We start from the raw sequence: 24,980 nt of genomic DNA, 5'->3' as shown, positions 1-24,980 counted from the left end.
TAATTACCAGTCATAGAAACAGAAACACATAAATTACGCGAGAGGTGCTTTGGTTGAAATTTTACATGCAAAAGCAAGGATTCAACCTCGAAGAATTGAATCCAGAAGGTGTTAGGGTTAGGGGTTAGGGTTTTCGAATAAAAGCCTAACCCTACTGTCTTATGGACACTGGTCGAGGAGGCTAAAATCCTAAAAACGTCAAAGAAAAAGTTGGTAGCAGATTTTCGTGATTCGGGCTGACATGTTGACGTGGCAAGCTGTACAGGTTTCAGTGTTTAGCGCTGGCTTAGTGTCACCAAGAGGTGTATTTTTCCTGTTGCCTTCTTTAAATATGTACTACATATTTTTATTTATTTTATTTTACTTGTTTTTCCCGAAACCCTCGAAATGGTGCAAGTGGACATTGCACGGCTAGTGTGAAATGGCCCGGGCGAAACGGGTTTCTGACATCGGGGATCTAGGTCGGTCAATTAGAAACTGCCAAAAAGAATCAGATATGAAAAGCCGGCACCGAAAAAAATAGTCTCCTAAAATTTGGGGATTTTCCTAAAAATCCACCGCGATTCTTGGATGTCTATACGTACGGGTGCCATGTCATCATAATTTGAGGTTACAAACTTGTTCAATTTCGTTTCGGTCACTTTCGGGTGCTTTAAACAGGCCCTCTTTCGTCGGAATGCCACATCATCACATTTGTGACATATCCACTCTTGGGAGAAGAGTAATCTCCAGCATATGCTTGCAAAATGGACAAAGGACAAAAACTAGTTCATCAGACATTGACTCTATGCTCCCATGCACGAGATTGCACACATCTAGCAGTTGCACAAAGACATCAGTCATTGAACAATCACATCACATTCACATCATTTTCTGTGGCGAGATCTCAGATACGAATCATTTCATTGTAACTTATTTTGCAATCACATCCATATGGTGCCGATCTGTTCACGGAAGTCTTGATCTACTAAATATCTTGTCACTATCAGATTCACATCCTTTCTCACACTTCATGCAAACATGCCTATGATCATCCCCACAAGACAGTACCACACACAACATGCATTCCACCAATCGCTGAGTTCACACTGAACACTCAAGTGAAAACAGTGAGTCATCTCATCTAGTCCAGACCTCTTGATGCACATAGATCACTATCTGGCCTCTCATCCTTTCAGAACTCTTGATGCACTAAGATCTGTATCCAGTCATTTAATCCAAATCCTCTTCCTAGGGCTTCTTCCTCATCGGAAGAGGTATCATGTTTCTTCGGAACCCAATAGGGTTCGCAGAAATGCTACATACCTTCATGTAGTTTAGATAGATATGATGTTCCTCTTGTTGTGCTCATGGCATAGTATGAGAACATTACCCCGTCTTGGATCCTAGAAGAATGTATATGTGAAGAGGTGTGAGAGACTCTTTTGCAAGCCGAGAAATAGTCTTAGGCTTTTATTGTATATTACATGGACACTTTTTGCTCGCACCTCTGTGGTGATCATGCTGTTTCCGTTTATCTTGAGGCTGTGCCCTTGAGATGATTCTTTTAAAAGAGGATTTTTCCAAAAGAGAGCCGTAATCTGTGCACCACAGACATGAATTTTATCTGTTGGAGCCATAGTTTGCAGAGGCAGGTACGCTCATCCAGATTGCAAAGGGGGTGGGAAGGCATCCTTAATAAAGCTCTTTATGCCTGTAAACGTAACAAGAAAAATTTGACTGCTAAAATATGAAGTTGTGCTTTATGGGTTGTTCATTTTGTCTTTGAAAGGTCCTTGTTCCTGTTCAGCAAATATTGTGTTGTTTGTCTTTTTAATTTACATCTCAACAGGGAAGATTAGTTTCTGAAAGTTATGATTTTTGATATCTGTGCTGTGTCAATGTGATTGCATACCTATATGAGAAGATTATTGGAGATAATTTAAGTAAATCCAATGCTGTACTTTTCAGACAATCACAATGCTCTTGCAATCCTGTTTCTCTGGGCACCTGTTCTAGTGGTAACTGATCAAACTATTGTTAAAATAATTCTATCTGAAAGTTGAATTAATTTTTGTTAAATGGACATTTCCTAAGTACTCTGCAAGCTAAAAAGAAATATTCTTGCAGATTTATCTATTAGATATCTCTATCTGGTATACGATTATCTCAGCAATTTGGGGGGGCCTTCTTGGTGCAAGAGATCGTTTAGGAGAGGTATGGTTTTTTTCTAGCACGGTTTCTTCCGTGTATCCAAAATTTACCTATTTAGACTTTGTGAATGTGACAGTCAGGTTTCCCACTTGAGCCTTTGGTACATAAGATGGAATTAAATTTTTTATTTTGAGAAAAATGGTCAAGCGCTGGTTTGAAAGCCATACGTAAATTTCTTGTCCTTTTCTTTTCAAGATACGTTCTCTTGAAATGCTGAGGAACAGATTTGAAAGCTTCCCAGAAGGGTTTGTCAACAGCATGGAACATGAGAGATTGAACGAGTAAGTTGTTTGCACAGTTTGACAGATACTATGAAGCTTGCCATGCCTGATGTTTCTGATTTTTTTTAAATTTTAAAAATAATGCAGGTTGGGGATTGAAAGCCCACAGGTGGGTCAAATCTTTCAAATTTTGGATTTCTTTCACAATGGTCATGGTGTTTTAAAAGTTATTTCTATCAACCTTCCCTGTATCTGAATGTTCCACATTTGCACGCATCTCCTCCCTGTAAAGCATGGTGATCCCTCTTGATCTTCTACTAGTATCCTCACAGGCTTCTTTCATAGCCAATGATTTCCTTCTATACCCTGAGATTGCAGGCTAAGTTCTTGTCTCATACTGATGAGTTTTTGATGTAGAAGAAATTCAGTCCTTAACCTTATAAAACGGCCCATAAGAATTCCATGCTGCGGACCTTAGCATGGTTCTGTAGGTCGAGCATCGTCATCCACTCTGTTTCTCTGCAATGATCACTGTGACATATGTATAAACTGCGGACTTTCCTGCCTTTTGAACGTCGAGAATACGTGGCATACATTCTTTCTTATGTACTACTTGAGCATGAGTGAGATCGTCCTCCCCCTTCAGCCAATCCTTTACATAGGCAAGTCCTCCTCCACATTATAAGGTTCTTTGTGCCGCATGTGTCTCTTAGAATAGGGCTGATCCCTCCCCCTATTTCCCTAGGCTCTTATCCACCAAGACCTGTGCTCTGACTATTGTGACAATAAAAATCCGTTTCATGGATATGAACCCTCAAAATCGCAAAACTTTTGAACCATTTTGGTGAAACTTACAAAATGCAGAACTTCCATGAAAATGAAACACCGTTCTCTCTATATGGAGTCTAGAGTCATAGGTTTGTATTCATAGATAAATAAATGAGTAAATAAACTTTGTGTGCGCACACACACACACACACACACACACATATATATACATAAATAAATAAATAAATAAATAAATAAATAAATAAATAAATAAATAAATAAATAAATAAATAAATAAATTTCATGTTTATGTACATAATGTGCGCGCATGCGTGCACACACATACACACAGTGCACACATACACAATAAGTAGCCTTCTAATACGATCTTTGGGGACAGAATGTCACAAGACGGGCACCATGTGCCAGTAGAAAAGAACAACAACTTTAAGCACTTGAAATAACAACTGACACGACACGAGATGCACGACACGAGACGGGGAGTGGCGAAGCTCCACCCCAAGAGAGCACTGGCCCCAAACGTTGGCGCCCCTTTTGGTATGTCATTATTATTAGTGATTCGCAAAGTAGAACAGGCGGGGAGTGCCTCCTCTGCAATCTGCGCGTTGAAAAGTGCCAGAGAGGGCCTTCAAGGCTCATATTTAAAGGCCCAAAGGCTAAAAGCATCAAATATAGGTCACGACAGGCAAATTTTGGCTTATTGGAGCTTGCTGCCGTTGCCTCTACCCCCTCCCTTTGCGCATGTTCCTACAACCCTTCTCCCCCGCCATCTCTCCCCCCCCCCCCCCCCCCCCCCCCCCCCCCCCCCCCCCCAACCTCCACCTTTGCCTCCCGCCCCTCCTCTCTCCCTGATGGGGTCCACAGCCTCGTCTCCCGATCCCTCCGCCACCTCTTCCTCAGATGCAGGGTATTGGAAATGCTTCTTCCACGAGGCGTTCTCTTGGTAGTGCTTTCGCTACGAGCCGTGTGGCTCGAGAGGGACAGCCCCACCTGAGGCCGCCTTTTTGGGTGCTCACTTCTCCCTTTGCAGCGGTCCCTATAGGTCTGACTAGCTTCGACATTCGCAGACGTTGGGACTTCTTCGACTAGAGCTTCACTCGGTTTCTGGGTGACGCCTCTCCCGACTTGGAGGAGGCCAGCGTTTGAGTCCACGTCCTCTTTCTTACAGCTAGAGGCATTGAGGCCCTGGACACAGCCCCTATTCGGGGAGATGAGCTACTGGACGCTGAGTTTCCAGACGACTCAGCCCTGTACGTAGATGGCCAGGAGGCCAACCTTCACAGGTGTGAGCAGGCTCTTGAGACCTTTTGTTGTGCATCATGCGCACTGATCAATTGGAGAAAGACAGTGGCTTTCTCGGTTGGTAGTGCTCCTACGCTTGATTGGATGCCAGGTGAGGGTTTTAAGTGGATACCTCCAGGGACTGCAGCTCGTTACTTGGGCTGACAGGTTGGTTTGGACTTGTCTCGCGAGTAGCAGATTGCTCCCCTCCTCCTGTCCATCGGGAGGATGTTGTTACATTGGAGCTCTACACGACTTTCCCTAGCAGGCAGAGTTGTAGTGGCCAACAGGGCGTTGTTGGCCACTATGTGGTACATCACTTCTTGTTGGATCTTTTTGAGTTCTTGCATAAGCCAGGTGGAGAGGTTGATCAGGATCTTCCTTTGGTCAGGGCGTGATAGCTTGGGCCAAAGTGGCACGGCAGGTCATTATCCTTCCTTGTTCTCAGGGAGGGTTGGGGATCATAGACCCAGCACAGCAAGGGAGAGCCCTTTTAGGGAAGTTCATCGTCAGAGGGCTCCTTCAAGGAGAGGTGCCTTGGAAGGAGTTCTTGCTTCAGCGGTGTAGTGCTAGAGTTCCTCAGGCTGGAAGCCCGCGGCGACCTTCGACCAGATGGATTTTCACAGAGATGCGCAGAGTTGGCTAGAGATTGGAGGATCGCTTCGCTGTGAGTCTGCTCCGATCCTGGGAGCAGCAACGGAGAGGCCTGGAGCACCGGCAGCCTACTTGCACGGAGGAGCGCTTGAGATAGCCCCTTGTTTGGAACCCCATGGTTAGCACTCAGAGAGGCCACTTGGTTGGTAGTAGGCCTCATGTTTCCTGGGGTCCCATGGCAGAGGGTCCAGCATGCACTTTAGGTGATTGGCTCCAGTTTTTAGGCTTGTCAGAGGAGCTTCAGGGCATCCAGCTATAGGGCATGGGAGGGGTGCAGTGCATGTGTCAGGACATCTCAGAGGCTCTGCCTGTTGTTTGACTCACACATCTCGAGTCAGCAACGCCCAGATGGAGGGGGGCCTTCAGGCGACTAGAGGTTCTCATCTTAGTTCGGGCTTGCTCAGAGACTGTACCCTCCCTGTATTTCAAGCTACAGGGTGGGGGACGCTTACAGCAAGTTGTAGTAGAGGCCGCACTGGTGGTAGAGTGCCGTTTCAGTGGATCCGAGTGGTGGGCATCTGTGGTAGGACTTGTGTCATTGATCCTTACCCCCAGCAGTTGTTGCGACTGGCCACTGAAGACTGTGGGCTTGGGAGAGCTGTCGATTGGCACGGGTGCAGTAGGACCCTCGAGAGTGGTTTTGGAGGGACCCCTTCTCCTCAGCAGATCATCCAGGTGTCCCATTCTTTCAGTACACTGTTTGACTGAAACGTCACATACTGGCAATGCAGAGAGAGGCTCGTCCTGCTGCAGCACCTCATTGGTAGGAGGAGGGTCTCACAGTTGAGTTCTTGGCAGCTTTTTGGGAGAGGTTGTGGGACTCCAGACAGTCGAGGCGAGTCACGCTGTTCCAGTGGCTGGTTGCATATCGAGCTATTGCAGTTGGGAGTTGGCTGGTACATAGTGGTCTCTCGACAGCATGTGCATCTTGTGACCATCTTGTGGAGAGCCAGCGACACTATCTTTGGAACTGTCCTCTGGCACAACAGGTTTGGTTTTGTGTTCTTCGGCTCATGCCAGCTCTTTCCACGGCTCGGCAATACACGTGGGAGGCAGCTGCTTGGTCCACTCTCATGGGCCCGACACTTCAGTTTGAGCTGTCCTTCACCAACGGGAAGATAGTGATGCAGGGGAGTCGACCTACACTCCAGCCTGCTATAAAGCTTACACCATAGGAGTGGTGCAGTGAGAGAGAGGAGTGTTGGGAGCTTATCTGCGGCCTGACACCTTGGTTCATCTGGCGGGTGCGCTGCTTCCGCATCTTCGAGGCTTGCCCTGTACCACCAACAGAGACTGTTCGGGATTTTTGGCTAGACCTGATCCATACTCTCAGAGGACAGTTCAAGAGACTCTAGGGCAGCTCCGACCGCATGAGGGAGCTAGAGAGGCTTTGCTTCGACTCTGGCGCCCTCGGCCTTTCTTCACCATGGTCCTGGGTGTGCTCAGATGGCATTACTGTCCACCTGTGTGGCTTTTCCCTCCTCCCATCTCTTGATTTAGCCTCATTGTACATATGCTGTTTTTTCATTGGGAGAGTCTCCCCGTCATGTTTGTTGTAGCCCTCTGTTGTAGAGGTCGTTGTAGCCCTATGGGCAGCTTCATTAACTAATAGAAGGATCTTTTTTTGGAAAAAAAAAAGCATCAAATATGAAAAGCTTACCCCAAAAAAAAAAAACACTTTGCTAAAATTTCGAGAATTTCTAAAAAACAGTCGCGAATTGTGGAACGTCCGTATAGGTGCCACGTCATCATATTTTGCTGTGCAAAGTCTTCTAAGTGTGTTTCTGCTTTATTTTTAATGCCTTCATGTCACTTGGGTCCCATCGGACGGGGTCCCATAAGTGGGTGGGAACTCCTCTTTATAAATAGGTCACTCGTCAAGACTTTGTAAGTTTGTAAACCTTCTTCTTTTGCTGCTTCTTCTTCTAAGGGTTTAGGCCCCTCGTCCGTGGTTTGAAGGTTGGCTTTGTTCTTCAGTGACTTGACACGTCAGTAGTTTGTGACATCCCCCCTTCTTGAAAGAAAGTAATCGTCGGCAATTACAACATATCTGCAAAACAACTCAAGTTAGCTCAAAAGTTTTCGAGGGTCATTCCGAGGGGACGTTCTGATGGACAATCAGTTTCCTCTTTTTGTTAAGAAGTTGGCTTCTCCTTTCGGCTCTTTTGATCAAGGAGTTGGCTTCTCTTTTCGACATAGTAAAATTAGACATCACACCCCGACCGCATTGATCTTCCACAGGTGTCTTGATGCACTAAAATTACAGACCCATGCAATCTCATCCAATTAGGAATATTCAGTGGTTGGGAGATCACAATGCAACACAAATGCTCACATATTCATGTTACAGACACAACAAACAACATTGTTGAGTACTCTCCCGAGACAAACAATCTGCGTTATGAAGCTACTCAACGACTACCTTGGCACTCCCCCCGCAAATAACCTAAAAAGATCCGGGCCATGAGCTCAGAGGACTGTACAACCAAAGGCTCCTCAGACCGCAGTCTGGGCATCGGCTTGCTTCGTTCCGAGGTTTTCTAGCATACAATGGAACGCTCCCTAGACATCGGCTTGCTTCGTTCCGAGGTTTTCAAACATACAACGAAACGCTCCCTAGGCATCAGCCTGCATCGTTCCGAGGTTTTCAAACATACAACTCCTCAGGCATCGGCCTGCGTTCTTTCGAGGTTAAAACAATAGCAAAATAGTATTTCTCACTACTCCACTCAGGAGTAAAAATCACCAATCATCATGAAACCAGTATAAAAACCAGAGTGAAACATTTCAAATTGGCACCAAAACAGGTGCAAAACAGATACCATCCATTTCAAACAAATTTCAAAACGATCACCAAACAAGTTCTCAAACTGATTTCAAACTTAAAAAGCAATCTCGACATCAGTCGAGCTCGAAAAGTCGATTGACTTTCCGTCCTGAAACCTGTACCAAAAATTAGGGTTAGGTTCCTTCCATAAGGTCGTAGCCGACCACAGCACGGTCCATCAGCTCTTGGACAGACAATGTTCCTCTGGCGGCGATGGTAGTCCCAAGACATAGCAATCACACCAAACCTCTAAGGTTATCATCTTGAGAAGAAACACCTGGTGAGAGATGTCCAAAAATTTCAAGTCGTAATCTGCGAGGGTTTCCATGGCAAGCATTTCAAGATACCCCACTCTGTCAGAAGTTGCTCTCCGAAGGAAGATGCCAGAAACCATACAACTTCCGGCAAAATTTTTCTTGAAAGCTTGCCAAGTCCTTGAAGAGTGCGGCTTGGTAGCTATAGGCATCAACATTTGCATGGCACTGCTTTTGAGAAAAACAACAGCTCGAAACAAATCTTGGATCCTTCTCTTGCAAGTGATCTTTATGGCTTATGCCCTACAAGACATGAGCGGTGAAGACGAGAGCGCGCCCGATGCACGATGTATGATGGGTGGGAGTGGCTGATAAGTCTGGGTTCAGAGTACGAAGATTCTTCAAATAAAATTCCAGTAGCCTTTGGAAGTGCTGGTTTGCCCTGTCTGCTCTTTTGTAGGATCCGTATGCTTTCAAAAAAGCACACGCTTGTTACTCTAGTACCACTGTCACAAGACGGGCACCACGTACCAATAGAAAAGAACAGATTGAACAATTTTAAGCACTTCAAATAACAACTGAACTGAAAGAGATGCACGACACGAAACAGGGAGTGGCGAAGTCCACACTAAGAGAGCACTGGCCCCAAAGACTGGCGCCCCTTTCGGTATTTCTTTATTATTATTGATTTGCAAAGTACAATGGCCGGGGAGCAAATCCTCCGCAATCTGCGCTATGAGGAGTGCCAGAGGGCCTCCAAGGCTCTTATTTAAAGGCCCAAAGCCTAAAAGCATCAAATATGAAAAGTTGACCCCAAAAAAACACTCTTCTAAAATCCGCCGCGAATTGCGGAACGTCCGTACAGGTGCCACGTCATCATATTTTGTTGTGCAAAGTCTTCTAAGTGTGTTTCTGCTTTATTTTTAATGCCTTTATGTCACTTGGGCCCCATCAGACGGGGTTCCATAAGTTGGTGGGAACTCTTCCTCGTCCAGACATTGTAAGTCTGTAAAACTTCTTCTTCGTCTTTTGTTGCTGCTTCTTCTTAGGGCTTAGGCCCCTCGGCCGTGATCTGAAGGTTGGCTCTGTTCTTCAGTGACCTCATGTACCCATAGAAGAGTTGTACCACCATAGAAGAGCTGTACCACTTTGATACCAACAATAGGGATTGGAGCATTGTTTATATTGGTAATTCTGATTTCATGAGCCATACTCAATTTTGTAGTTTTGTTTGTTGATGGTTGAACCTTTTGTTGTTTAAACAGAGTTATTAGCTCTTCAGACTTTGGATATCTTCTTGCGTTAGCTGATTACGTGTAGTGAGTGGTGCTTCTATTGTTTGTGTTGTTTGCTTCGTATATTGCTCTCCTCGAATGAAGGATCTGAAACAAATGAGCGAGACTCTACTCCAAGATTTGAAAACACAGATAACAAGAATGAAGTGTCTTTTTTTTTTTTTTTTTGTCGGAGAAAAAGATCCTTCTATTAGTTAAGAAACTGCCCATGGGGCTACAAACCCCTCTACAAGAGAGGGCTACAACAATCATGATGGGGAGACTCTCCCAATGAAAAAACAGCATATGTACAATGAGGCTAAATCAAGAGTTGGGAGGAGGGAAAAGCCACACAGGTGGACGGTAATGCCATCTGAGTACACCCTGGACCATGGTGAAGAAAGGCCCAGGATGCGAGAGTCAAAAGAAAGCCTCTCTGCGCTTCCGCATGCGATTGGAGCTGCCCTAGAGTCTCTCGAGCTGTCCTATGAGAGTATGGATCAGCTCTAGCCAAAGATCCCGAACTGTCTCTGCCTGTGGTACAAGGCTAGCCTCGAAAATGCGGAAGCAACGGGCCCGCCAGATGGACCAGAGTGTCAAGCTACTGATGAGCTCCCAGCACTCCTCTCTCACTGCACCACTCCTGTGGAGTAAGCTCTGTGGCAGGCTGGAGTGTAGGTCGACCCCCGTGCATCACTATCATCCTGTTGGTGGAAGATAGCTCAATCTGAAGTGCCGGGCCCGTGAGGGTGGACCAAGCAGCTGCCTCCCAAGTGTACTGCCGAGCTGTGGAAAGAGCTGGCATCAACCGAAGAACACGAAGCCACACCTGCTGTGCCAAAGGACAGTCCCAAAGACAGTGACACTGACTCTCCACAAGATGGTCACAAGTTGCACATGCGGCCGAGAGAGCACTATTTACAAGCCAGGTCCCAACTGCTGTAGCTCTGTGTGCGACCAGCCACTGGAACAAAGTGACTGGTCTCGGCTGTCTGAAGTCCCACAACCTCTCCCACAAAGCTGCCAAGAACTCAACTGTGAGACCCTCCTCCTGCCAATGAGGTGCTGCAGCAGGGTGAGCCACTCTCTGTGCTGCCAGTATGTGACGTCCCAGTCGAAGAGTGTACTGAAAGAAAGGGACACCTGGTGGTTTGCAGAGGAGAAAGGGTCCCTCCAAAGTGACTCTCAAGGATCCCACTGTACTCGTGGCAGTGGACAGCCCTGCCAAGCCCATAGTCTCCAGTGTCCAATCTCAAGAGCTGCTGGGTAGGGATCGATGACACAAGTCCTCCCACAGATGCCCACCACTTGGATCCTCAAAAAAACAGCACTCTGCCACCTACGGGGCCTCTACTGCAACTCGATATAAGCGTCCCTCACCTTGTAGCTCAAAAACAGGGAAGGTACAGTCTCTGAGCAAGCCGGAATTGAGATGAGAACCTCCAGTTGCATGAAGGCTCCCATCCACCTGGGCGTTGCTGACTCGAGAGGTGTGAGCCACACAACTGGTACTGCCTCTGAGATGTCTTGACACATGCTCTGCACCCCTCTCATGCCCTGTAGCCCTGGAGCTCCTTTGACAAGCCTGGAAGCTATAACCAGGCACCTAAAGAGCGTGCTGGACCCTTTGCCATGGGACCCAGGAAACATTAGGCCGACTACCAACCAAGTGAGCTCTCTGAGTGCTAACAATGGGGTTCCAAACAAGGGGTTGTCTCAGGCCCTCCTCTGTGCAAGTAGGGTGACGCTGCTCCAAGCCTTGCTGCAGTTGCTCCCAAGATCGGACGAAACTCACAGCGAAGCTGTCCTCCAGTCTCTTGCTCAAGCCAACTCTGTGAAAATCCACCTGGTTGAAGGTTGCAAGGGGCCTCCAGCGTGAGGTACCCTAGTACTAAGCCGTTGAAGCAAGAACTCCTTCCAGGGCTCCTCCTGGAAGAAGTCCTCATGAACTTTCCAAGAAGGGCTCTGCTCTGTTGTGCTGGGTCTATGATCCCAAGCCCTCCCTGAGAACAAGGCAGAGTGATGACCTGCCATGCCACTTTGGCACGGGCTATCTGAGTGTCACGCCCTGACCAAAGGAAGTTCCAGATCAGCCTCTCTATCTGGCTGATACAAGAACTCGAGAAGATCCAGCATTAAGTGATGTACCACATAGTAGCCAATAACAACTGGTTGGCCACTACAACTCTGCCAGCCAAAGAAAGTCGTGCGGAGCTCCAATGTAACAGCTTCCTCTTGATAGACAGGAGGAGGGGAGCTATTCGTTGCTCGGGAGACAAGTCAAAACCAACCTGACAACCCAAGTACCGAACCGCAGTCCCTCGGGGAATCCACTTGAAACCCTCACCTGGCATCCAATCGGGTATAGGAGCACTACCAACCGAGAAAGCCACTGTCTTTCTCCAGTTGATCAATGCGCCCGATGCACAACAGAAAGTCTCAAGAGCTTGCTCACACCTGAGAAGGTTGGCCTCCTAGCCATCCAAGTACAAGGTTGAGTCGTCTGCAAACTCAGCGTCCAAGTGCTAAGCCACGTAAACCAACCTGTTATGACACCAAAAACCTGCTTATCGCCTCAACATAGAAGAGAAAGAGAAAGGGGGCAAGAGGGCAGCCCTGTCTGACCGAACGTGTGAGCATGAAGCGATCACCTCTACCTCCTGGCAGAATTACTTGACTATGTGCTCGTCTGTACAAAGCTGACACCCCTCTGATTCAAGCATGTGAGAAGCCCATCCTGCGTAGAGTGCCCTCTAGAAAATCCCAGTCAACTCTATCATAAGCCTTCTCAAAATCGAGAAGAAGAATCACGAGATCCTCTCCACGGAGCCACGCTAGGGCAGAAGCCTCCCAAAATGTAAAGATGTTGTCAAGGATACTACTCTCCTTCACAAAACCTGTCTGAGTCCCATGTATAATTCTCTCTAGAAGTGGCTGGATCCTCAAACTCAGAGCCTTGGCAAGAATTTTGTAGGCTGAGTTGAGAATGGTGATGGGATGCCACTGTCGAATCTCATCCAAGGAGCCACCCTCCTTGGGAATGAGGTAGATCAAGCCCTCACTCATGCTGTGAGGCAACTCTCCTGTGTGGAGGATGTACTGAAAAGCACTACAGAGATCTGGGCCAAGCAATTCCCAATACTCCAAGAAAAAACTGGGAGTCAAAGACATCCTCACCTGGACAACTACCACGGGGGAGTGCGCTCTAAGAGCCGTGTGCAGCTCCTCTAGCTGAAGAGGCAACTCAAGCCTCTGACGCTTCTCCTCAGTCACAAGACAAGGCATCTGTGCCCACACCTACTCTCTGCATGCATCCCGATGCTCTGACTGAGACTCTGCAGACAATAAATCACGGTAAAAATCAGTAGCAATTGCACGCATGTCCTCTGGCTCTGAAGCATCTGACCAGTCGGGCCTCCTCAACTGATTGACCTTGGCATATGCCGGGCCTCCTCAACTGATTGACCTTGGCATGCGTATGCCAAGGTCCCACTGCCTCAAAGAAAGCGCCTGTCACTCTGTCATCCACTTGGGTCACTGAGATGCCTGTCAATGGAAAGCAAACTCATGGCGCCTCTCCTCTGTGCTAACAAGCTCCTGGCGAGCCTTTTGTAACTGCTCCTCTAACCAAGGACTATCTGGTTGCTGCTCCTGTATCCTCTGCAAGGAAGCAACGCCCCGTCGGAGACGCTGCTCCTCTCTCGCTGCAGCCAGGTGAGCCAAAGACTCCCGAAGAAAGAATCGACGAAGGTGAGCAAGTCTAGAGGCCACTCTGTCAACAGGAGAATCCTACATGTCTAAGCTCTTTGTCCATAGAGCCTCCACCCGCTTTCTGAGCGGGTGGAGCAAGTATCGACTAAGGTGAGCAAGTCCAGAGGCCACTCTGTCAACAGGAGAATCCTACATGTCTAAGCTCTTTGTCCATAGAGCCTCCACCCGCTCTCTGAGCGCAGAGTCTAGCAAGACTCTCTCAGGGATACGTAGCATCGTGCTCCCCCTCCTCTCCCTATCAGTCCCTCACTTTGAGGATCATTGGTGCATGGTCCGAAAAGGAAGTCCTTGCCAGAATACCAACTGTCCTCCCCAAGTCACAGAAGTGGTCACTAGTGTAGAAGCGATCTATCCGCGATAGATTCACTCCTCTCACTTTGCGGTCGGAGAGAAGGCCAAGTTGTCTAGGGGCCTCACAAAGCTAGAATGCTGCCACACATCATAAACCCTAAGAGTCAAACAAAACCTCTCCCAAGCTGCTAGCTCAACTCCATGCACTGTAGTATGGTTACCACCAATCCTGTCAGAGTGGTCCTCCAACATGTTGAAGTCACCCCCTATGCACCATTGCTCTACCTGCGGTAGAGACTCAACAATCTGAAACTCTACTTGTGCACTCGCCACATTGGGCGCATAGATGTTCAGGAAGTTCACAAGACAACCTTGAACCTGGATAGTGATCCATTGAACCTTGCCTGACACAATAATCCCTTTGCCCACAATGGCTTGCTGCAAAGAATCCGCAATAGTCATACATACCCCGCCCTCGATGCCTCCAGGTCCAAATGCAGCTGACCAAAAAGTCTCATATTGTCCACGTAGAAGCTGACCACAACGTCTAATGCGACTCACACACAGATGATGCTCCTGTAGCAGAAGAAGGTCAATCTCTCCTCCTACAAGGCATCGCTGAAGCTCCTGACGGAGTCTGCCCCTCTGACGTTGAAACTGGGGCCCACCTAATCCGTGTACGTTCCATGAGACGATCCTCATGGGGAGCGAGAAAGAATAGATGCTGCCGAAGCAACTAAACGTGCTATCTTCAAGGTTGGCTTGGATAGGGAGTAATTCGCATCCCAGTGTCCTCGAGATAAGCGTGACTGCAAAGAGTGCCTAGCCCAAGCCCAAGTAGACCGAGCCGTGCGTAAAGCAACCTCCTCTGTCCAGGAGTCCTCATGTATGTGTACATAGCATGGCGGGCACTGCATGTCATCAAAAAAGTGAGCCACAATGTGTTTACATCTTGTTGCGTTTGGAGGTGTCATAGCAAACTTGGCCAATGGCCAAAGAGTCTGAAGCAAGTCTGTAACCCCTAGGTCTCCCATGTGATGAGAGAACTTTAGGGCATGTGTCTGTAGCCACTCCAACACTGAGTCTAAAGTGCACTCAATCTGGTTCCTGCCGCAAAGGGGAAAAGAGAAGCCAACCGTTGAGTCCAAGGCCTCTATCCCCCTAGCTGCAAGGAACAGAACATGAATCCTGAAGCAGGCTGCCTCAAGGTCTGGTGAGGCGTTGCCGAGAAACTGTGTAAAGTCGTAGGCAAAGAAGTCCCACCGACGTCGAATGTCGAAGCTCGTCAGACCACAAGGGACTGCTGCAAAGGGAGCCGTGTGAACCTCGAGAGGGGGTCGTAAGAAAGTCCGGCCCTCTCTCGCCAAGCGACAAAGGCGGTGCCAAGAGATCTCCTAGCAGTCGAGGATGGCCCAGTTCCCTGGGTCGACTCGGAACTGGAGGGAGAGGGGGGGGGGGGGCTGAGGGGGAGGTTGGAGCAGGGACGTTGTCCTGCTGAAGAGGGTCGAATCGTTCCTCGTGGGAAGCCACTGCTGCTGGGCAGGCGCTTGAGGACCACTCTGAGTGCCAGGCTGTCGCTGTGGCCCCTGCTGCCTTCCCTTTGCCGCTTGAGCCCCAGGCTTGGAGGGTGGCTCTGCCTGTGTGCTTTGTGTCTCTGGCTGCTGCTGCTGGCCAGCCCTTGAGGGCTAGGGCTGTGCTTGTGGTGTAGTTTGGGGCGGCCTCTGTGCACAGGCCTTCGCAAGATGGCCCATCTGTCGTCAAATGAAGCACTGATTCGGGAGGCCCGAATACTGCACGCTCTGTCTAAACAAACCCCCACTCACCCGAGGGAGTAGGATGACCTATGGGAGAGTGTGGGTGTCCCTAACCAAAACACGAATTGAGGAATGCCGGCCGCTGCCGTGCGAGGTGTCTCCAGGATAGTCCCAATCACTGAGCCTATCCTGGACAAAAGTGGTAGGTACTCCCTCCTCAACCAAAAAAGTAGACGGAGATGGGAAGGTCTGCCTCCTCTACCAGAACATCTGAAGCTGGGTCAAAACCATGTCTCCACTGTTGAAAGTGGGCACGAACTGCTCGGATGGTCAGGGGGCTCATCGCAATGACCTTGGACGCCATCTGGGAGGTCTCAAACTCTATTTGATAGTAGCCATGTCCGAGGAACTGATCTTCCAAGATCTTGCCCACCTCTGCGAGAAGGCGGGCCTGGAGAAGATCATGTAGCTCTCCTTTGCTAGGTCTAGTACCGAGAATCTTGCAGATGACGGAAGTCACCTGCAGGCGGTCCACCTCTGCGGCTAGGCTCGCTTGCTCTGTCGGTGAGAGAGCAAGTCGAATGGTGGGCTCAGCGGGGTCGGGCGAGGTGTTTTCTTTGGAGTCCCTCTGTGGCGGAGCATGAGCCTCCATTTGTGTCTGCTGCTGTGAAGAAACTGGAGGAGCGTCGACGAACGAGGGAAATCCTGCCGGACCGAGCACGTCAAGGGTGTCGGCGAGACCCGACAAGCAGGAGAGATAAGGCACTGGAATGTAGTCGAAAGCAGGCAGACGAGGAAAAGGGCAGGCAGGCGGGGGGCTGGGCAGCAGTGAGGGAAGGGTGGGCAGTGGGCTCGCGACGGGCGGGAGTAGGCAGCGGCAGGGGCAGCGGGCGGGTGGAACTGCGGGCAGGAGCAGCGCGCAGGGGGGGGGCTGAGGGCTACGCGAGGGCAGGCGGCAGTGATTGCGAGAGCAGGAGAGGGGGGGGGGGGGTTTACGAACAGCAGCAGCGAGCCACACCTCAGGCCACGATCGATTTTTAATGAAGCGTCTACTTATCAAAAGCTGTTCAAAACTGATCTAAAAGAAGCAAGCACTTGCTTTAGAAAGACTGGTGATACTTGCCCTTGCTGATAAACTCAACAAAGACAGTAAACCACTCTCTGATAACAACTTTATTAGTAACCTTACTCCAGCTTTTTCTTTTGAAGAATTTCTTCCTCGAACATCAAGGAAAACTTAAACAAAAGTACGAAGCAATGCTTCGATGGGAAGCATCGAAGTATACGTAAAACGTGGAGAAGAAGCTCTTCACTCTGTTCAGGGGGGTGAAATATCACAAAAACATCAACGACATCTACAACAGAAGCACGACGTAATGTAATTAACTAATTGAAAAAGATATCCAAAGTCTGAAAGAGCTGATGACTCTGTTTAAACACCCAAAGGTTCAACCTTCAACAACTGAATCTACAAAATTGAGTTTGGTGATGAAACACAATTTTTTAAATATAAACAGTGTTTTAATCCCTATTGTTGGGTTTATTTTTTAAATAAAGCCAAAAGGTTTGAAGAAGTTGCACTAGGCGCGCTAGTGGATACATGTATAGGTGTCAGTTTTGCTAAAAAAGCATTCTTTCCGCTATCTATGATTCAACACTATCCAAAAGCAAAACAAGTATCTTGCTCTAAAGCAATAAGAAAGGAGTTTGTATATGTATGGATACAAGTAGGCTCTACTAAGTTACAATTAGAATATCCTTACATATGATTTCTCGTCTATGGGTAAGCTATAAACGCTCCTATTAAAAAGAGAGTTGGCTACACCATCAACAATTGTCTTGTATGTATTTAGTGACAACAAATTCGGAGAATGGTTTAAAAAGGAAAATAAAAATACAAAACGAAGATCGAGGCAATAAAAGATGAAATCTTACGTAGAATCTTCAACAACTTGCTTGCTTTTTGGGACGAAGAAAAATACACAATACTCTTCTAACTATCTTTGAAGCTAATCTAACCAAAGCTTCTCATCCAAAAATGCCCAAAAGAAATCAATGAACTATTAAAAAGAGAAAACATTGACTCCCTTATTCAAATTGGATATGTAGAGCTTTTAACGTCAAGAACCATGGTTTACCAAAAATGGGAAAGAAGAGGCTTGTATTTGATTACGAACTTTTCAACAAAAACTTGATTAGAAGAATCAATGGTGCGAAAGTCTTTTGATATAAAAAATGGACTCTAGCAATTTGAAGTGCATCCAAAATACATGTACAAAACAACATTTGTTGTATGATTCAATGGATAGCAATGCCTATGGGATCCCTTTATATGAAAGGATATTTGGTCCAATTAAAGAATTCTGTTTAGTATATTTGGATGATGTAACGGGAGGCACCATGTGCCAATTGAAAAGAACAGAAATATATGGTCACCAATGAATACTCCCACCGCAAATAACCATCCTGGTTCAGGCCATGTGTTGTTCAACGACTCCCTTATCACTCCTCCCGCAAAGAACCTTAAGAGGTCCGGGCCATGAGATATAGAGGCCTTTTACAACCAAATGCTCTCTAGACCGCAGCTTGCGCCGCTTGGACGTTCCGAGAGTAAACTTAACTCCGATTATCTCTTTTCAATACTCCCCCCGCAAATAACCACAAGGGCCCGGGCCATGAGTAAAAAAACAACACATTTCAAACATTCAATACTCTCCCCGCAAAAAACCATAAGGGTCCGGGCCATGAGTATATTCAAACCTTATCAAGCATCAATTCTTCTCTTCAATACTCTTTTCGGAAAAACTTGTGCCATGAGTGTTAAAAATGTTCCAAAAACATTGAAACCAATAGTGGAACCAAATCAAGCTATTCTCAAATCGGCACCAAGATAAGTTCAAAACAGATAACATCCATTTCAAACAAATCCTCAAACGAAGTTGAAAAAGTGTCTAAATCAGACTTAAAAAGCATTCTCGGTGTATCTTGGTCAATTGAGCTCGAAAAGACGACTGGCTTTCCATCCCGAGACCTGCACCAAAGTTACGGTTAAGTTCCTTCTATAAGGGTGTAGTCGACCGAGCATGGTCCATAAGCTCGTGAATGGTCGAAAGTTTGCTTGGACAGAGTGTTCCCGTAGCGGTGATGACAGTCTAATGATATAGCAATCACACTTGGCCTCCAAGGTTATCAGCTCGAGGAGAGACAGATGTTTAGAAATTTAAAGGAGGAATATGTTAGGGTTTTGGTGGCAAGCATTTCAGGATGCCCCACCTGCTAGAAGCTTTTCTTCGAAGGAATAATGGTATACAACTTGAGGAACTTTTTTTTCTTGAAAGCTTGCCAAGTCCTTGGAGTGTGCGGCTTGGTAGCTATAGACATCCACCACTGCATGGACCTATCTCTGATAGAAATAGTGGCGCGAAAGATCTTTTATTCTTCTGATCAGTTTCCCATGGCATAGAATAGATATTGTCAAACTGGTGCAGAAACTGTAAGGTTTTCCTTGGATCTTTCCCTCCCGCAAAGGGGGGAAAAAAACTCGTTGAAATGGGGAAGCGCCATCTTGTTCTCTCTGCTCTTAGCAGGACCAATATGCTTTTAGAAAAGCACACAATTGGATCTTTGATACCTTTGTAACGGGAGGGCACCATGTGCCAATGGAAAAGAACAGAGTGAAGAGACTTTAGATGCTTCAAAACAACTGAACTGAAAGAGATTCACGACACACAAGACACAGAGTTGCGAAGTTCCACCCCAAGAGAGCACTGGTGACGCCCTTGTCGGGTATTTCTTTATATTGCTTCAACTCAGTACAATATCGGCAACTCTGCTCTGCATATCCATGTGGAAGCATGCCAGAGAGTGAGCCCTTAGCACATATTTAGAGGCCCTTGGCCTACCAAAAGCAATTTACATGAAAAGCATCATTATTAAAACCATTTGGTCCTAGAAGTTACCGCCCAAAGCTGCCAGCGCATTTCATGAAAATTTGTACAACTGCCACATCACGAGAGCAAAACATGGGCGTCCGTACAACTGCCATGTCATCAACGTGTATACAAGGTTCTTTTTTTTTGTGTGTGTGTGTGGCTCCTTTATTTTTAGGCTCCATTGGACAAGGTCTCATAAGTTGTTGGGGTTTAGTATTTTAATCCTAACCCTACTTTAATAAGTGGGCCACTGGTCGAAACTTTGTAAGTTGGTAAGTCCTGCTTCTGTTTTTGTTAGGGTTTAGGCCCCTTGGCCGGGATTCAGGCCTCTGTTCCCCATTCCCACTCCAACTTCCCGTTTCAAATCCCCGTTCTACATTTCAAACATAATATCCATAACAAGGAATGGCATTTCATGTTTGTCGCCGTCACAGAAACGGAAGCGTGATCTTACTACTTTAAATCTTATTTACTATTGTTCATAGGACTCTACACGACACAAAATTGAGAGAACAAGGCACAAAACTCGACACAACATTAGGGACTAGAAGATGGGCCTTAAAGAGTGAGCCTTGGCTGGTTTGCGGGAAAGACACAAAGCACAGAAACTCGGTATTGCACTATGGCTGATAGGATTAATGACACCAGTGAAGAGGGTTCCTCTTGACAAGACAGACAGGCTGCTGCTCCTCTAGTGTTCGAGCGTGGCGAAAGTTCACGGCTACTCCTGTCTGTACCTTTTGTTGATGTGAATACTCTGCAAGGTCAAGGGTTTATGACTCGGCAACTAGAAGAGGAGGCATTCAGGACATGGTTGGTTGCTGCTGTGAATGTGTTCTCTCGGTTGGGGCAGAATCCTAGGTAATGGGATTTCTGCAAGCGGCACCAATGTCACTGCAGACAAGGCACCTTTCGCATGCAAGAGAGCCCGTTGAGGCTCAAACCCAAGTCCCTTGTGCGTCCCAGCAGGGCAGAGAAGGCGCCGGGTCCTAGAGGAGTCGGGTAAGAAACTTGACCTGGCTCTAGTACCAGCGAGAGGGAGAGTGAGCGACCATGCACGCCCTCTTCCTTTAAACTGGGCTGCTAATAACATGCAAATTCTTGAACCAACCATTTCCTTAATAGGCAAGCCTTTCTCCTGATTATAAGGTATCAAGGCCCCTTGCCATGTTGCTATCCTAGAATGGGACTCACCCTTGGTCCCTATTCCCTTAGGCTCTTAGCCACCAGGATGTGTGCTCTAACATACCTATATCCAATTGGTGTTTTCATGTGTTGTTTTATCACATCCGTCCATGTCCTCAATTTTTTCTTTATCTATGACTTCAAATCCGTCATTTCTTCTTATAATTGCGAACCTGCTGTACCATTCTGAGTTGTCCCACTGTTATCAAGCTCCCTCTTACATGCTGCAAGTGCTCTCTTGAGATCTTCGTGGTGCAGCTTTCTGGATTAAAAATGAATAAAAGATGACCTAAAATCTGGCAAGACACCATAGCTGCAACTATGAGATCAAATAGCTAAGGGACAGTACAATACAAGGAATCAAACTGTAAAAGAGAGTACAATACAAGGAGGTTGAGTCATCCCATGAAATGTCACATGGGCTTTCGTAGTAGGGTATCTATCGCTAGTAGCTTTGCCTGATACCTGGTAAAGATATTATTGATCCTCTTTTAAGCGGCACTGGTGCAGTGGTCTGTCTCAAAAAGAGAGATGGAATGTGTGGCTTAGTCACAGTGTATTTACACTTTTTCTTGAATACTAGACTGTTGTTTGCAGCTGAAAGGCAATGCTGGCAATTAATCTTGTACATTAATCATTGTACTACAAATGCAGTTAGGAGTTATCAATTTCTGAATTAATAACACAGGTCGTATGCAGCTTCTGTTAGGGGCAATAAAGCTATAAATGCAGAAGTAAAAGGGTAAATGTGCTAGACCTGTGAATTGAGTACAATTGTATGTGTGAGTGTGTATATTTGGTCAGCCATATTTGTTTGGCCATGCATTTGTGAGATTTCTCCCCTTCTCTCACCCCTTCTAGTAGGGAAGGTCTGAGAGAGGTTTTTCTTCGAAGGATGTTGGTGGTGTTTCTTATTTCTTCTTTTGGGGGGGAGGGGGGTTGTCCACTTGTTTGTTAACTAGTTTAAACATAATGAACTGCAGGAGAAAGTCCAGAGAAGTGCAAAACAATTTGCTCCGTTTTGGAATGAGATCATAACCTGTTTGCGATCAGAGGATTACATAACAAACCGGTATGTAGCTTAAACATCAAGTACAAGGGTTTTCTATCTGAACTTATTTAACTACACTGGACAAGCTAATATATTAGTTCGAATCTGAAATTGAACCCTGAGACCTTTTAAGCTTGTTTGTATTGGGTTAAAGGTCAAACCAGAGACCTTAAAAGAGCAAAGAATTCCTGTTTCTGAATGCGCTCTCGTAGTAGATAAGGTATTACAAGGATCTTTTTCAGTATGTAGCATGCTCAGTAAATTCTAGTGAGCTAATTGAAATCCAATTGATTCATGTGGTACAAGTTAGGTTTGGGACTGACGTGCAAATTGAGAGTGAAATATTGTCTGTAGTGATGGGTAATCTAGTGCTGAGGTTTTTGGCAGGTGAGCTAGGCAGGCCCTGTTGTGACTTAAAGGAAAAAGACAAGGAAGAAAGATTGTATCAATGTCTAGTAAATGCCCAAATTGTGGTATGCAACAAAACCACATACAAATCGTTCGTCTTTTTGTGTTAGGAAGTTAGACATTCTAGAGAGGGAGAACTAGATTGACTGGCCGCAGACGTATGATACCAGAAGCAACAACAAACTTATCCACTCTCACGTGGGAGCGCAAACACACACCCCCCCCCCCCCCCCCCCCCTCCTCTCATATAACCTCTCTCTCGCAGGAGTTTCAGTTTCAAGAGCCTCGGACGAAGCTTTGGCTCTTTGACCCTTTGGTGGCTTCCGTATCTCTCTATGGAGCTGAGATATGGGGACCTTCATTGGACCATCATGGGAGGTCAGGTCGCACTGATGGATAGGGGGGATGTGGAGAAGCCTTTGGTCTCTATGATCTCGCGGCTTATTAGAGCCAACGCTTCAGTACCACGTGACATTATCCCAGCAGAGCTAGCTGCCCCCCAACTAGTAGTTGAGGCGCTCACCAGATAAGTCTCCTATATGCACCGCATGTGGGACCTTCCTCGAGACAGATATACCCGCCTAGCACTTGAGTCCTCCCGACAGGTAGCCATGCAGGGAGATACAACATGCTGGTATGGGGAGATGACATCATGGTTTCGAGCACATGGGTTCAGCATGGACAGATTGCCCCCCTTCCAGTACTCATTGGATGCACTCTCTCTAACTATTACACAGTCCGAGATCACTAGGCTTATCCGACAGGACCTGACTCAGCTAGACACTAGGAGGACATGGATATAGCCGCTGGGCACGGAGGTGGCTTTCTATAGAGAGCATCTTCTCTAGCTTACGGAGGACGACTTTGTGATGAGACCCAGATACATGGACACCCACTTGTCTCATGGGATACGATGTGCTATTGAATGATACACACATCTTCACACCACCTTCGGATTGAGACTGCGAGATATAGCGGAGTGCCAGCAGAGGCCAGGACATGCCCCCTGTGTCACAAAGAGCCTGAGACAGAGTTGCACTACACATTGCCATTGCCCAGTCTACTATGAGATACGATGCCGCTTCCACTCACTGTTCAGAGAGGGCTTTGAACCACTCTCTAGAGTCATGGGGTATGAGGACCAGAGATGCCTGGGATTGGTTTTGCTCGAGTTGTGTTGACACAGAGAGAGCCTGATGAGAGGAGAGACTAGCTAGTCTCAGAGATGGCTCACAGACTTCTTTAGAGCCGACACTGGACACCCAGAAGAGCTACTACCACTGCAGAGCCCACATTCTCCTCACATCAGAGGCATGCTGATTGACCAAGTGGTTGAGCTAGGGAGATCCAGACGCCCACGATTGCGGAGGACTACACAGCATCGACGGAGGCTGCATCAGAGGATTCGGATCACTTCGGCCCGCCATGCACGACGCCTGGTCAAACTACTGACCATGGAGGAGATTGTTGAGATTCTCCAACGACCGATGCTAGATCTCCTGTGATTTAGCTCTTTCTGAGGATACACCCACACTCGGTTGTCTCAGCCCCCCACCACTCAATTCACCCCCTACCCATTTACACAAGCCCAACTAGTTGCTTAGCTCACATCTAGCAGCTTAGGATTCTATATAATTTTCTACCACATTGTAACTTTCTAGTCTCATAGGTCACTTAGGCCTTTTAACATTTCATTTCATTTCATCTCTCTCTCTCTCTCTCTCTCTCTCTCTCTCTCTCTCTCTCTCTCTCTCTCTCTCTCTCTCTAGCCCGCAGCCCGCCCACGTCCCCTTGCGCTGCCCAGCCCTCCCCCCCCCTCCCCGTCCACCCTCTATGTGTGTGCGTGTGTGTGTGTGTGTGTGTGCGCTACTGCCTCCTGTCGAGACCCGTCCCCCCCTCCCCCTCCCCACCGCTCAGCAGGTACAACAGAGAGAGTTATCAGAAAAATTGCAGAAATTTGAAATTCAAAATTCCGTTTTCTCAGAAATGATAGAGTTTGCAGAAATTGCATTTGTAACAAACTTGGACACTCCAAGTCAAGAATCAACCGCGACAGCACCAAATAACCACTTCAAAACAATTCACAGATCACAATAGATTTGCACTGGCCAAGTACAAGAGAGCAGTTAGGGTTTCACTCTCAGACTCTGCGTCCAGATGCTTTGAGAAGTGAGGCCCTCACCACTAATTTAAAGGTTACAAGGGATGCCCAAAAGCAGAGCCCCAAAAGCTTTTAAAATCAAAAGCATCAGTTCTCTCTCTCTCTTAGAGAGTCTTTTCTCTTTTTTTTATTAAAAAAAGCAAAAGCAAAATTCGCGTTGCTCATCATTTTTCATTTTTTTTTTATTAATAATAATCCGCCTCCACGATTTTCGGAATTTAGGGTTTTTGGCAAAAATTAGGGTTTGCAGGAATTTTAGGGTTTTTGGCAGAAATTAGGGTTTCTGTTGTCCGCCACGTCATCACTTTGTGACATACCCCCCTCTTGAAAGCATTGTAATCGACCGCGATTACGCCTGCAAAACCGACAAAAGCCATAAACCGTCTTAGCAGACACTGACTGTTAGTACCTACGTACTAGGAACACACATCTAGCACTTGTACAAAATCGACAGTCACATCACACGACATCACAGGACATCACCAGACATCACAGGACATCACATGACATTCAACATTCATTCGGATCTTAGACCATGATTTATCGGCAATGGAGCTAGCAATCACATCTAGGTCCAATCGGGACCTCAACGATGTCCGATTGACTAACCCCTATTGCAACCATGTCTATTCGAGATCAATCAGACCAAAATGCTGCAGTCATTTCGTCTACCAGTTCCTGCACTCACAAGAAGTCAAGAGCAAATCAGTATCATAATCAGGAATTCCATTTCATAAAGTCATCCAGCAGAATACTGTCAGCTCTCAGTATCCCTGAAGCTCAAAGAGACATCAGTGACTTTAGTATCAAAATCAAGGCATCTGTTGACAAAGGAGCGGAGCAACTCCCCTCTTGTGCATCCCACTGCAACATCCCACTGCACCAGATCTTCGGCCAAGCTGAGTTTCTGGGTTCCGTTTGGAGTAGACTATAC

General features: G+C 46.9%; 1 protein-coding gene across 1 annotated transcript in view; it reads left to right on the top strand.

Annotated features, from left to right (window-relative positions):
- LOC147424445 (callose synthase 10-like) overlaps positions 1-24,980 on the top strand; it is a 203,621-nt gene that overhangs the window by 100,364 nt on the left and 78,277 nt on the right. The window contains exons 20-24 of the mRNA XM_086499522.1: positions 1,951-2,000; positions 2,110-2,196; positions 2,389-2,474; positions 2,562-2,583; positions 21,410-21,498. Of these exons, the coding sequence (XP_086355648.1) occupies positions 1,951-2,000; positions 2,110-2,196; positions 2,389-2,474; positions 2,562-2,583; positions 21,410-21,498 (334 nt within the window). The remainder of the gene's footprint in view (positions 1-1,950; positions 2,001-2,109; positions 2,197-2,388; positions 2,475-2,561; positions 2,584-21,409; positions 21,499-24,980) is intronic.

The sequence above is a fragment of the Adiantum capillus-veneris genome, chromosome 25, assembly GCF_014529385.1.
Source record: "Adiantum capillus-veneris isolate H3 chromosome 25, ASM1452938v2, whole genome shotgun sequence".
Taxonomy (NCBI): Eukaryota; Viridiplantae; Streptophyta; class Polypodiopsida; order Polypodiales; family Pteridaceae; genus Adiantum; species Adiantum capillus-veneris.
This window is presented reverse-complemented; position numbering and strand designations above follow the sequence as displayed.